The following is a 15,066-nucleotide window of genomic DNA, read 5'->3' as shown; positions in this document are numbered from 1 at the left end:
CCAGGATCTCTTCTCGATCCTCCCAGAGTGCAGGACACGGAATAACGGGCTCAAGTTAAAGGAAGCCAGATTCCAGCTGGACATCAGGAAAAACTTCCTGACTGTTAGAGCAGTGCGACGGTGGAATCAGTTACCTAGGGAGGTTGTGGGCTCTCCCACACTAGAGGCCTTCAAGAGGCAGCTGGACAACCATCTGTCAGGGATGCTTTAGGGTGGATTCCTGCATTGAGCAGGGGGTTGGACTAGATGGCCTTGTAGGCCCCTTCCAACTCTGCTATTCTATGATTCTATGAAAGCAGGACACAGGTGTATATAGCCTTACTACCTCTGATCCTGGAGGTAGCATACAGCCATCAGGACTATTAGCCATCGATAGCCTTCTCCTCCAAGAATGGATCCAACCCCCTCTTTTAAAGCCATCCAAATCCGTCTCCATCACCACATCTTGTGGCAGTGAGTTCCATAGTTTCACTTTGCGCTGGGTGTAGAGGTCCTGCCTTTTATCTGTCCTGAATCTTCTACCGAGGAACCCACTAGTATTATGGGAGAGGGAGAAAAATGCTTCCCTATCCACTTTCTCCACACCGTGCCTACTTTTGTACAGTCAGAACCTGTCAGAACTCTAAAAGAGCTATCAAAGGTGCAAGACTGGTTCTGACTGAAACCTGGAGTGGTTTCTCTGCCCCACAGACATTAGCGTCTCCAGCCTCCACTACTGAGTTGCTGGCTATGAACTTTTGAGGGAATAAATTCATTTTAAGTATTTTTAGGCCACCTTTTAGGTCGGAGACGGGGAACTCCTCCAGATGTTTCGGCCTATACCTCTGCATCATCCCGCACCACTGGCTAGGATTGCTGAGACTTCCGGCCTTCCAGATTTTGGGGCCTAAAAGTCGCTCAACCCCTGTTTTAGGCCAAAGTCCTCCCAAAATGGATTGCACTAAAGAGAACATCACATTTCAAAACAACAACAACAACCATATCATTTAAAAACAACATTTCTTTGCATCAATACAATTCACAAGGCAACCACACCGCTACAAATTAATGAAAACAAGTGAAAACCGTTTCAACCCTGCAGGGCTATAATCCCTTAAGTAAAGGTGATTTGAAATAAATGGGTTTTCAAGCCCCATTAAAAAGGCCATACATAATCATTTGGGAAGGAATTTGCTTGTAAATCACTTTGAGACTTTTTTTTTAAGGAAGTCACCAGAGAACAACAACTTATAGTCAGGAAACTTCTGAATCAGTAAAAGGCAGCGTCCTGTTCATCTAAAAAAAAACCCACCACAAATGAAAAAAGAGATAATAATAATAATTATCATCATAATTCTTACTTATTATGATCACCATTCCTTGGGAAGAAAGGTGGGATATAAAGAAGAATTTGTTTATTTATTTATATAGGGAAGCATTTGATTATGTCAGAGCTAACTTGCAGCCTGAAGTGGTACAGTCCAGACATGGGTATATCACTTCAGTGAGGACTAAGCCTAGAATTCTGTAATATCTCTATCTCTCTCCTTTATACTAGGGTGACCATATGAAAAGTAGGACAGGGCTCCTGTATCTTTAACAGTTGTATTGAAAAGGAAATTTCAGCACGTGTCATTTGTATATACGGGGAACCTGGTGAAATTTCCTCTTCATCACAATAGTTAAAGCTGCAGGAGCCCTGCCCTCTTTTAAATCTGGTCACTCTAGTATAGCTCATGCAGCTTTAACTGTTGTAATGAAGAGGGAATTTCGCCAGGTTCTCCATATATACAAATAACATCTGCTGATATTTCCTTGTCTATGCAACTGTTAAAGATACAGGAGCCGGGTCCTCCTTTCCATATGGTCACCCTATTTATACATACACACCCCAAACATACACATTCTCCCTGGCTTAAAAATACCTGAACAGGTATTTTCTGAATAAATATGTTTGGTACTTCGGCTCAGGATTCCCAGTATTATATAGATTGAAGCAAAGATGACGAAAGTTAAGGGGAGGCGCAAAGCATTGTTGAAAAGCGAGCCTAGTCAGCAGCGCATGGGGGAACATCGAGAATTATTATTATTATTATTATTATTATTATTATTATTATTATTATTATTAATGTAGCGCCATCAGTGTACAGACAGATGTGTTGTCTGTTCAGAGAGGGCAAGGTGAGACTGCCAACCCTCGGGGTTGTTTGCAAGATGCATCCACAGGCACACTTAGCGCACAGGCATGCTGACTAATGCCTTGCCAACATTTTCGCAATGAGCAAACCTAGCTCCTCTTCCGCCACGTGAAAGGACGGACAGTTCAGCTCCTCTTCAAAAGCTGGGCAGTGAAGTAAACAGAAGCCTGGCTGGGGAGACGTAACAAGACTCAAAACCCATCCAGTAGCCTGCAACGGAGGGCCCTGGTCCTTGCCCAGAGAGTTGAGAATGTGAGGCCAGGCCCACAAGCTGAAACAGTGGAATCTGGGAACTGGGGCAAGACAAGACGTGCTGAAAAAAAATATTGTTTTGCAGGTGACCAACTTGAAGCGCTAGCTAGGAGCATGGGGCACCTTTGGTTTGAAGCCAAAGGTCCCCAAAGGGCACAACCTTGCCTTATATGCTGAATTCCTAATTGCAGGGGTTTATTTGTGTGTTTTCCCCCAACATGGGGAGCACTGGCTACCTTCACCTGTAGCGTGAAGTGGTACAGTCCATTCTACTGCCCCCTGGGAACACAAACCTGGCAATAGTCATATTTTACTTTACTGGCATACTGTATAAGGCTTGCTAAGTTTAAAAACCTCTCTATTGTTAAGAACGCTATTTGACAATCCGGGGAAAAAACGTAGTAAGTTTCATCAAATGCGAGATCACATTACGCCAGTCCTTTTCCAGCTTCATTGGCTGCCAGTCCAGGTCCGGGCCCAATTCAAAGTGCTGGTATTGACATTTAAAGCCCTAAACGGTTTGGGGCCAGGTTATTTGAAGGAACGCCTCCTCCCATATGTACCTGCCTGGACCTTAAGATCATCTACAGGGGCCCTTCTCCGTGAGCCCCTGCCAAAGGAACTGAGGCAGGTGGCTACTAGGAGGAGGGCTTTCTCCGCTGTGGCACCCCGGTTGTGGAACGAGCTCCCCAGAGAGGTCCGCCTGGCGCCTACATTGTACTCCTTTCGTCGCCAGCTGAAGACCTTTTTATTCACTCAGTATTTTAACACTTAATTTTAACTTAAATTTAAATTTTACTGTTTTAACTCTGTATTTTAATCTTATATCAACTTTGCTGTGTGGTTTTATCCTGGTTGCACTTTTTATACTGTATTTCGTAATTGTGTTTTTAACCTGTTGGTTGTTTTATTGTGGTTTTAATTTTTGTGAACCGCCCAGAGAGCTTCGGCTATTGGGCGGTATAAAAATGTAATAAATAAATAAATAAATCAAATGGGCACGTTATGCAGAAGGCCCCTGTTTTCTGGAAAATGTAACTCCATTAAGGCTCGTCTTCTCCTAATGGAGAAAGCGGAGGGAGCACGCATAGTGGAACCAGCGTCAAGCACGCAACCCATAACCATCAAGGCCTCTTTCGGTCACATCTTTCAAAACAACCATGCAGGAGGCTGTCCATTTTTTTTCCGTTCGACCTACGCTATCGATAGTCAGGGCTGTGCATTTCCACACCGGTGTAGAAAACGCACAGAACGTGATTCAGAGCAGTGGGCCAAGTTCCACGAGAATCTCTGCTTGCTTTTCGTTTTGTTGCTCTTGGGTTTTGAAGTACGGTTCAAGAATTCAAACAGCCGCTCGCTTCTGCCTCTGGCCGCGACGGGCAGGATATGAACGAATTACACAAAAAGCAAGCCAAAGGGCTCGACTTGTGTCGTCCGTCTGAATCACAGAACGCAGGCATTCTCAGGACAGAATTTGGAGCTAGAGGAAACAGGCCAGGAGAATAAGGCTACACAGGAGCCCAAAAAGAACCGTAATGTCAAACAGTAAGGAATTCTCTGAATTAAAGATATATTTGGAAAGCGTGATTATCCTACACTACATTATCATGGGATTATACATAGCCAGAGTAGTGAAATGGCTTCCCTCACACTCATTCCCACATTAAGGTACTGAAGGCCGGTCAAATTATGTTGACACCTGTGCCAGAGAGCTGTACAGGTGTGGCTTCCCCTCCCTAGCAGTAAAAATACAGTAAGAGTTACTTCATGTGCTGTTATTAACTTCTGGATGCCTTTTCATAACCTCCAAAACCAGCTACCTTGAGGCGGCCATCTCACTCTGCCTAACGGTAGGGCCGGTCCAAGAAATGCCTTAGTGTTCATGCGCGTGATTTAGCTGCATGCGCGCAAGCACTCCTCCCTCGTAGATTTACAGCGCAATCCTATGTGCGTCGGCTCCGCAGTAAGCTGCATTGAGTTTAGTGTGGCTTACTCCCAGGTAAATGCGTTAAGGGTTGCAGCCTCAATTCGTTCATTCATTCCATTTATATCCAGCCGAAGCGTGAAAGATGACCGTTCTAGCAACTTAGGCTAATAAAGCTTTAACATGGTAAGCCCCCAAAGACCAAGAAAAGACAGAGGTAAGAGATCTCTACAAGGAAGAGCAACCAGGAAATAGGGATAGTTGGAAGATATAGATAGACAGATGAGATGTAGTCCAAAAATCCATGTGTCTGAGAGAACATAACACCTACATGGTCTTTTAGAGCATAGCTTTTGTGGAACAAATGTAATTACATACTGTCTGCTGACATTACAGTCATTACGAGTGGGGTGTTGAGCAACATTTTGCAGCCGTGCCCTCAGCCCTCTTCCAGGATACTCAGTTGCATTCCCCCTTCTGTTGGGCTGTTTGGGGAGGTGTTCCCCAAGAGCTTTTCTGGTCCTCCTGCAAGCTGTGGGGTTCCACTGAGCCTCCTTTGCTGCCATTTTGGCTCTATAAGCAATGACACTCAGAACTGGGACCGCTATCAGTATACAGAATTCAATCCCTGGAGAAATAAGTGCGTTTCCAAAGCCCATCTAGAAACTGAGATGAGAGAAAGCCTAGCACAGTGGTTCTCAACCTGGGGCACTCCAGATGTGTTGGACTGCATCTCCCAGAATGCCCCAGCCAGCAGAGCTGGCTGGGGCATTCTGGGAGTTGTAGTCCAACACATCTGGAGCGCCCCAGGTTGAGAAAGGCTGGCCTAGCAGATGTTCTGAGGGAAAAAAATTCATGAGTTTTGACACCACCACCAAAAAGGCTCTGTCCTCTGTATTTGCCCATCACACTGCCAAAGGTGACAGGTCAGACAGCAAGACCTCTGAGGCCAGCCTTACGGTTTGGGCAAATTCGTACTGGAGGCACACTGCAATGGCGTTTTCTCCTTATGTTTCTTTGGTAGAATTTGAGGCACTTTCATTTATTACTCCGGCGCAGAACTTAAATTGATTTTTTAAAAAATCACACGGTACACACATCCCTGCCAAGAGTCCTTCAAATTCCAGTTGCTAAACCAGATGAATGACTGCTCCACACTTTGCACTCAGATCCGAACTAATCATTCATAAAACGCTAGCTCTGGGGGAAATACGAATTTGGCTTTTTAATCTTTCGGTTCCAGCAGTTTAACATGAAAGAGCTTTAAGAAGCATCTGATGGAAAGTCTCCCTTTCGTTCTGCCATGAATCAACTTCCACAAAATTAACAAAGAGGAAGACGACAAACTAGATTAACGTTGTTTGTTCAAACACAGGCCCAAAGCCGTCTGAAAAAAAGATTAATAAACATAAAGAGATAGCTTTAATCTTTTCGTTAGCATGCAAGACTAAATGCTTTTAGAAAGGAAGCAAGGGAGAAGAAAAGACGTGCATTCTAAATTGGCTACGAGTTTGACAGAGCTGCTAGTTAAGAATCAGGAAATATGGCAAATTTGTGTCCATCTGGAGAGCCAAAACATTTGCAGATCTGTTCAAAACTTTACGGCCATGGGAATTACTGGAAGGCCAAGTAGAAATGGCATTCTTGACTTTGGGGGAGAAAAGATAAGAACGCCCTGCAGGGCATAGGAACCGCGGAAACCTCCGAGTTCGGAGTCAGAGATCACTGGGCACCAACTGGATTGCGCCTTCAATCAATATTATGTATGTAGTACCATCTATGCGCATGGTGCTTTACGAAGAACAAGACAGGTACCTTCCCAGAAGGACTTACTATCTATAATTCAACTTAGGGGAGGCAACAGAGAAAGGGGTGGGTAATGGAGGCAAGGCAAATAGGGCGAGAATGTATGAGCTTATTTCAGCTACATGTACTTAGGCTTAGTTACAGTAGAGTATGGGAACCAGGGCCATTGTGTAAAAGGCTTCTTGGAAAAATACAAGTAAACATTGCACAAGGAAAGGTCAAAAATGTTAAAAGCCCATTCAGTTCACCCACACCCGTCTGAACCCTTCTCAGTGCATGTGGGAAAAGGGTAGGAGCCAGACAGGGGCGGCCCTACCATGAGGCACAGTGAGCGCAAGTGCCTCGGGCGGCAAATACTGGGGCGGGGAGTGGGGTGGCAAGGTGGTCCGCCCTATGCTTCTAAGGCTGCCGGCTGCCTTCAGGTGCAGAGCAGGACACTGCCCGCATGGCAGTGTTGAAGGAAAATGCAACTGACAATCCAGTCAGCTTCGGTGGATGAAATTTGGAGGAGACAGGGGCACCATCTCGCCCTTCGCTTCAGGCAGCAAAATGGCTTGGGGCGGCCCTGGAGTCAGGTTCTAGTCTGTATAATCAGGCAGATTGGATGCACTTCATGGATAGAGAAGCCAGGCTGAAACCCAGAAACTGACACAAAGAGAGAGAAACCAAGAGCCATGGTTTCTTCGACCTGGATTTCCTCTGATCCTTTTCTCTTTCCTGCCACACATACATGCACACCTGTTCCCTAGGCGACTAGAACTTTTAAGTCGCTCCCTCGCCTTCCCATGTGGCACACCTAGCAAGCCTAGCTGTGGAGCATGGGTAAAGAGATACCCAGCAACCAAACAGCCTGGCTTCTCTATTAGTGCTGTTTTACACAGGACTCTGCAACTTGGCAAGTTATTTGGCTGTGCAGGGGAGAACAGCTCTGATTAAAATATGTGTATGCATGCATGCATGTGTGTATACACACACACACATTATTTCCTGGTTCAAACAAAAATGGCTGTGCAGACGTCAAGAACTGCATCCAAAGTGAGAGATGGAGAGACAGGATAAACTATGCAGGCGAACCAGGGTAAATAAATGAGAAGAGAGAGGACTGTATTGGAAAGGACTTGGAAGTCTGAAAAGTCTGAGAGCCACTGTGGTGTAGCGGCTAAAGTGTCAGGCTGGGAGTCGGGAGATCCGGGTTCAAGTCCCCACTCGGCCATGGAAACCCACTGGGTTACTCTGGGCCAGTCACAGACTCTCAACCCAACCTACCTCACAGGGTTGTTGTTGTGAGGATAAAATGGAGAGGAGGAGGATTATATACGCTGCCTTGGAGGAAAAAAGGCTGGATATAAATGCATTAATAAATAAAATCACATTTAAAAAAGGAAAAAAAGAAGAAAGGAAAAGGAAAGAGAGGATGCAGAACTGAATAGCAATCAGCAGGCCCTGTCCTGTCCCAGATTACTGGGCTCCTGGTGCCACTACGAAAAAGTGTTTCCTTTTGTTTTAAAAGGAATGTGGAGCAAGTCTTGCAAGGAGGAAGACTTCCCTCCCTCCCAAAAAACAGAGGGTGGACTGCAAATTGGGCTTTGGACTCTTTGCAAGATTAAAAACACCCAAGATGAAGGGCAAGTTGTCATTGGGAACCGACAAACACCTCCTGTCTTTCCGTCACTCTGCGAGCTTGAATTGCCAAGCGTTGCCAGAGGCAAATCCTCAGCAGTGCTGGTGGTAGTCAAAACAAATTGAAGGTGGAGGAGAGAAAAGACACACATGCAACCCTTTAATTGCAATGGCCTTATATAAACAGAAAAGGCACTGCAGAAAGCAGCCGCGCCCCCATCAGTCATTCCTGACCCAGATTACAGATACACCTTTGAAGATCTCAAGAAAATAGGCGCCGGGGAAGTCATTTCGAAAAGGCGTAGGAAGCGATGCCAGAGCAGGTCTGCCTCACCACAAAACAGCTCTGCACCCGACCGCTTTCACAACGCAAAACAGCAAAGCAGCTTTCCCCAGCCTGGTATCCTGCAGATGTCTTGGGACACCAACTCCAAGGGGATGATGGGACGTGTAGTCTATGACACCTGCAGGGCCCCAGGTTGGAGGAGGGGGAGATTCCCTTATTGTTGGCATTCGACTGAACTGCTCCTCCGTGCCATAAATAAATGAAAAACCCTGCAATTAGAAAACTAGCATGTAAGCTTCCGCCCCAACATGCTAGTTGTCTACATGCAGGGAATTGTTGATTTCAGAACAGTGTGCAGGCGCCTTCCGCCAATTGCACCCGCACCTGCGGTGTGAAACAGGTTGGCTGAAAAACAGGTTTACCTCCCCTCCCCGAGGAGAACTAGGCCTTGGACCACTTTATACATTACAGCCTTCATGCAGGGACCACAGAAAAATACTTACACCGTGGCAGTGACCCACACAGCAGGCCCTATTGCTGGTTTCATGCTTATCGTCTAGCCCTTGGCCCCACGATAGCATTTTGGATCTCTCAAACTGGAAACCTCAGGAAAAGCTGCAAGCCAATAAAAGCTCCCCCTGACCCAAAATGACAACGGCAAAACCACCGTGCACCAATTCTACCACAAACACTGGGCAGGTTACATATTACGAGGCGCCACATTCTCAATGCAACCATTAGAATACAACATTATTATTATCGTTTTGTAAAAATGCAAGGTAGTCAGGACGATACTTACTGTGCAAGTAATCCGCCAGGTCACCCCCATTGCAGTACTAGGAGAAAGGGAGAGAGAGAGAAGTTCAGAAACAAGTCAGTTTAATTGAGGGGGGTGGGTGGGATTTGCCCCCTTTCATGTTAAGAAGCACAACGAACAAAGTGACATTTCGGCAGCGGGGTTCTGTAGGCGAGCATGAAATGCAGAGTTCTGGTTATTTCCTGTCTCAAAAAGCCTTGAATTGCAGGACTTCAAACCATTTAAAAACAGCAACCAAGGATACCGTGTGTGTGTGTGTGTGTGTGTGTGTGTGTGTGTGTGTGTGTGTGTGAGTTCTGCCATTTCAGTGTGACATTCCTGGAGCCCAACTTGGCAGTTTATGGATGCGCTGGACTGCAAATCCCACCATCCCCAGCTGACAAACTACAGAATGCGCTTATCCAGGCAGCCAATATCTTGCTGTAGTTAGAGCAGTCTTCCAAATGTATATGCTGGTTGAGGGCCCCAGGTTCGGGAAAGATGGGTTAGAACATCAGCCTAGAAGTGAGGGGAGTTGGGTTCAAATTCTCCACCCAGCCATGATGTTCACTAGGGGGACGTTAGGACAGTTGTGAGGATAAATAGTGGGGTGGGCAACTTTGAACGAGCTCCTTGAAGGAAGGGTGGCATTGAAACACCCACTGAGAAGAGCAATGGGAAACTCCCCTGAGATAACATGAAAACTTCGCTCACCTCCATAACCAAGTAAACGGAGTTGGCCATTTCCTGAGAAGAAAAAGAAAAGGGGGAAAAAACCTGTTACTTTTTCCTTCAGAGAAGTTTTGAACTTAAACCGCAAAGGAAAACAAAACTGTTCCACAACCGAAAAGCAACGGGGAGAGAAAAGAATAATCGTCGCTACATTTTATGGATTGATTGTGAGATTTGCATACCGCTAAAATATAATGAAATCCCCAAGCGAACCTTTTGATGTCAGCCCTTCAATTCTACCCTCGTATCTCATAATCTCACTTTCCTGGAAATCAAGGTCAAGAAAACTTTCCCATATATGCCTCGCACAGATCGGGGGGGGGGGGAGGAGAGAGAGGGAGAGGGAGAGGGAGAGGGAGAGGGAGAGGGAGAGGGAGAAAGAAAGAAAGAAAGAAAGAAAGAAAGAAAGAAAGATTAAATCATTAAGGGCTTAGAAGGCAAGAGACGCGGGTGCCAGCAGTTTCAACTCAGAATATACCAGTCGGTTCAATTCTGCACGTCTACCTTCAACGGGTATTCCAGGCTGTACGTAACTAAGGTATTAAAAGGCTTAACCGTTTCTAGGTTAATGCAGCCCTCCGAGGTTTCGGAAACTACTGTTCCAGTAAGAGCAACACGTACGCTGGGGAGGACAGAGGATCGAAGACGGTGTGGGAACGCCGGGGGTGGGTGGGGGGAAGGACAAACCAACGGGTTGGAAAACAGAAACAAAAAAGGATACAAAACTGGCATTTTCAAAGCGTCCGGGGCGAAGGAACAGGGACCACTTCCAATTTGGACATGAGCTATTAATGCAAAATCTCACTCCCACCGGATGAGTATATGACAACTCAGGCTTTACCAGCAGGATCTGCAACTAAATGTTGCAGCGCGGAAGGCTCTCCCTTCAGGCTGCCAGCCAACCAGCCACACCTTATTCTGGGAAACTCCATTCCGTTCCCTTTCTCCATTTTCCTATTCTTTCCACCACTGCAGTAACATATACCAAATGTTCTGCGGCCACTGAGGATGTACAGACTTCAGTGGGCTGTTTGGGGTTCTCTCCCCCCCCCCCCCTCCATTTTAACGGTGGCTGTTTTTCGCCTGCTGTCATTTGTTGATTTTTATTGAGTTTGTTTTTAAACCGGCTTGGGAGCGCCTTCAGGAAGAAAGGCAGCGTACAACATGCCCAAAATAACAAACAAACAAACTCCCTCAATGACAAATTGCATGAACTTCTGGCATTTCCATTCATCGCGTTTCAGCTTAAATACATATCGTGTCGTGCCATCACCAGCTGCAGGTTGCCAACGCAATATTTATGGATATAGCTGCCCTATCCCAGCACAGGCAGGCGATTAGCCCTCAAAATACCCTATTACGTACTCACAAACTAAAGGCCACGCTGTCAGCATGGAGCTAAAGTTCTCTGCAAATGCGGAAGTCCACGGCTTCAAATACAACCATTTCTGGCACAAATCCAAAATGAGATACTGTCCGTTTTATGATTCAGTCTATCCCCACCTGGACAGCCAAGGCCTGGTGCAACAGTGCCTCATCCATAAAGGATTGTAATAACAAATTTCTTTGATGGACAGTTAAAGATAATAAAAACTTGGGTGGTGGAGGGGAAAGGACAGGGAGGAATTGAGACATGTTACCTAACTGCCTTCCACCCTCTTCTCCCTCCAGTTGATGTCACGGAATATTCACAAACATTCCAGTTGCTGAGGTGGAAGGGCCGGTTATGGAACGTTGACAAGTACTACAGCAGTGTTGGGACAGAGGAAATCAATTTGGGGAGCAGTGTGGAGGAAACCTCACAGAGGGCTTGCGTGCAAAACGAAGAATGGGTCAGACAAGTGTGGGTTACATGTTCGCATTGAAAATTAATCTGCAAGAGTGTTGGATACACAGAACGAAAGAAAATTGTCTCATCCCCTCCAATATTTGCAGGGGGGGGGGAATCAATCACCTGGAGAAGTGGTTTGCTGACCAACTCAGCACTTGGAACTGACGTTTTCTAAGGAAGGGTGCAATGAATCTGTAAACGGGTATTCAAAGATATACGCAAGTCAGGAATTGTGGGTTTTTTCTTGCTCTTATGCTCTCCCCAAGAGACGGAATCTGGCTTGTGCCACACACCCCTCCACCTTGGGGAGGCTTTTTCCCCCGACTGTCATTTCTTCCACTGGACTGCCATGGCTACCTATTACGTATGTGTCGACTTCGTAGAACATAAAACACAATCCGGGAATGGAACATGCATCAACAATACCAGGCTAAAAGACCAATGGTCTGACTCAGTATAAGGCAGCTCCCTAGATTCTTATATGCTTTCGTTTTCTTCTGTTTTCACACTTTTAGAGATTGTTATGTTATGTTTTATTATACTTTTGTATTTTATGGTTGTAAGCTCTGAGAACCACCGGTGGTCTAGAAATGTATACTAGAACAATGAGAAATGTATACTAGAAATGTATACTTCAACAATGAAGAGCTGCTCAAACTGTAAGGCCTGCCAAGCGATAATATGAACAGGATACAGACAGGCAAGAGCCAGCCTCCAAATAAATAAAAGGAGTTGGCATACACACTCCACTGCAAAAGCAAAGAAAACCATATTCTCAGTCACATCTCTGTTGCTGTTGGCTAATAGACCTTAGGTTTTTTTTTAAGCGATTGGACTAGCCCAAGCCAGTTCTAGATTTGAGAGGGCCTTGGGCTAAATGCTCACTGGTGGACTACCTCCTACACCTGTGAAGCCCTGTCCATGAGGCCTACCTGGTGGCAGCGGCCACAGGGGTCTGCAATCCACCATTTTAAACCTTCCACAATGCCCAGTGTCACTGCGGAAAGGAAATTTTAAATGGTGGGCTGTACTGGGAGCCACCATTTTTATTTCAGGCAATATGCTGGAGGGATGCATTGTGGGATTTTTTTAAAATGATGGTTTACCAACCTATCCAGCCAGTGCAGTGGGCCCAAGGCAGATATGTGTGCCGCTGAGCCATGCCAGGATGCTGGGTCCTTGGAAGGGGCCCAAGAATGCCAAGCCTGGCACCAAAACACATACGATTCACAAGATGCTTTTCTTGGATTCCGCATTTGGATTCTCTAGTAAATAGATCAGTTCAAACAAACAACAGGGTAGATCTTCTACTGAATCACAGACCAGAAACTGTTCGGCGCATCCCTGCAACGGCCACCTAAAACCACAGAGGGAATAGTTTGGAACTGTACAAAGAAAAGGAGCGGAGCTCTTCCGATAGGAAACGCCGTAAGGTCATTAAAATAGCTCTCGCAGCTATGATTACATTTAATCATGTAGTACACAGGATCCTCGCCTACGTGCATTTTCCCCCAAGCTGCCTTGCCTACATCAAGGCATTTGTGGCACGTCAAAAACAAAACAAAAAGGGATCAAGCTACCAACTCCTCCTATTATTTATTTAGTTAGTTATTACATTTCTATACCGCCCCATAGCTGAAGCTCTCTGGCCGGTTTACCAAGGTTAAGAAACAGTGAACATTAAAAACAAATATACAAAAATTTAAAACCATCAAAAGCACCGTATGTACCTGCCCAGACCCTAAGGTCATCCTCAGGGGTCCTTCTCTACAAGCCCCTGCCAAAGGAAGTGAGGCAGGTGGCTACCAAGAGGAGGGCCTTCTCTGCTGTGGCACCCTGGGTGTGGAATGAGCTCCCTACATTGTATGCTTTTAGACGCCAGGTGAAGACCTTTTTATTCTCCCAGCATTTTAACAGTCTAGAAATAAATTTTAACTTGGTATTTTAAATTTGTAATTTTGCATTGCTGCTGTTTTTATCTGGTTTAGCTTTTATATTGTATTTTATATTATGGTTTTATACTGTTGTTTTATACTTTGAATGTTTTTAATTTTTGTGAACCGCCCAGAGAGCTCCAGCTATTGGGCGGTATAGAAATGTAATAAATAAAGAAATAAAGAAATAAAAGCATAAAAGCAACAATATCCATTTAAAACAACTATTCTAGGGTCAGTTAAAAACTCAGCAGATCATGTTTACTGCCTGGGAGAAAAGTCTTGACCTGGCACCGAAAAGATAACAATATACAGGAGACATGTATACTTATTATGTATAATTCCGCCCTTTTTTTGTTTCCATCTGTTTTTACCCTGATAGATGTCTTTGTGTTATGTTGTTATGTGATGGCCTGGGGCTAAAAAGCCATAAACATACCTATCTGCGAAAGCTTTTCTGCCTAGTCGCCTAGAGATAATTCTCACCCTAGGTGAATAGGCGAGCGGCTATTACAAGCTTGGTCTAATTCAAAGTCTGATGAGCAAGAGTTCATGTCGTCATTTTTAAACGACTGTGCATGCTTCAGAAGCTGTGCACGTTACGGACGGAGTTTGCCGTCATTACTCATAATGAACCGTAACCCTAATTGGCAACCACAAAAATGCATGTGAATTCCAAAATGTCGGATGGAGCCTTATTTCTACACAAGAAACTGGATTTTACCTAGGGAGGAATCTGTCCGGGGAAGTGCGCGGAGGGGTGGATCCAGCACAGCTTTCATCAGGTCGGCCTCTTGGACTTCGACCCGGTTCTCTTAGAGCTGGCCCAATTTGCATCGAGCCGGGCCAGCTCACAGGTGTTTAAAAAGATGCGTAAAGAGAAATTTGTGCAAATTGCAGATTAAAAACGTGCAAATTATGCACATTTCAACCGTAATTGCAAAAATTACACACATCGAGGCTGCAATTCATGCAAATTATGCCAATGACCACTGCCGTTTGTTTGCATCGAAAGAAATTTGCACAATTTAAAAGCAACAGGAAAGTTCACAGATTTCGGGAAAAGCCACACTGCTCGGCCTGGAAATGCGAGCTGAGCCGGGCACTCAGCTGGCAGTCTGTCAAGCCTGAATGACGAACATCCCTAATTCTACCAAGTCAGACTCTTTGGCTCAGTTCAGACAACACATTAGTCAACGCGGTGTGAAAACTCCACTCGATGGTTGAGTTTTTAGGGGGTCCTCCCCACACAACATGTTCTAACTCCACCGTTGTGTGACTGTGGGCTACCATGGAGTTGAGTAAAATCCACCGTGATGTTTGATTGACAGTTCCTACGCCCCTGGTCCTCCCGATGGTATTCCATCAGCCACTGCTGCAAAAAAAACCCAATCCCGGAAGCTCTCCTAGAGCAGCACTTGCTTCTTTCGCCGCTCTTGCCAGGGAACTCTGTAGCCAGTGGGAAAAGTCAACTCAACAGGAAACTCCATGGAGCCCTCCACACAACACACAACAGTTGTGCAGGAACTCTCCTCTGCACAGCATGGATATTCTATGTGGAGTGTTTTCCACCTAGAGTAGACCCACTGAAATGACTGGGAGTTAACTTAAGTCTCATCCATTTCAATGGGTCCACTCAAGGTGGGACCGACATTAGACACTATCCCAGATGTTTTAAACCAGGGGTGTTGGATCTTTTTAGGCCCGA

The 15,066-nt window shown here is 45.5% G+C and overlaps 2 protein-coding genes across 3 annotated transcripts in view; both read right to left on the bottom strand.

The window, feature by feature from the left end:
* PUS1 (pseudouridine synthase 1) overlaps nucleotides 1-15,066 on the bottom strand; it is a 364,184-nt gene that overhangs the window by 103,092 nt on the left and 246,026 nt on the right. The gene's annotated exons all lie outside the window — the stretch shown is intronic.
* The window catches only part of ULK1 (unc-51 like autophagy activating kinase 1), a 110,938-nt gene that overhangs the window by 82,625 nt on the left and 13,247 nt on the right, over nucleotides 1-15,066 (bottom strand). For both annotated transcript variants that reach the window (XM_063144390.1, XM_063144392.1), the window contains exons 4-5: nucleotides 9,576-9,608; nucleotides 8,865-8,901 (exon numbers count right to left, since the gene is read on the bottom strand). In XM_063144390.1, the coding sequence (XP_063000460.1) occupies nucleotides 8,865-8,901; nucleotides 9,576-9,608 (70 nt within the window). The remainder of the gene's footprint in view (nucleotides 1-8,864; nucleotides 8,902-9,575; nucleotides 9,609-15,066) is intronic.

The sequence above is a fragment of the Elgaria multicarinata genome, chromosome 18 (genome assembly GCF_023053635.1).
Source record: "Elgaria multicarinata webbii isolate HBS135686 ecotype San Diego chromosome 18, rElgMul1.1.pri, whole genome shotgun sequence".
NCBI classification, from domain to species: Eukaryota; Metazoa; Chordata; class Lepidosauria; order Squamata; family Anguidae; genus Elgaria; species Elgaria multicarinata.
The sequence above is the reverse complement of the archived record's forward strand: the minus strand, read 5'-3'. Positions and strand labels throughout refer to the sequence as shown.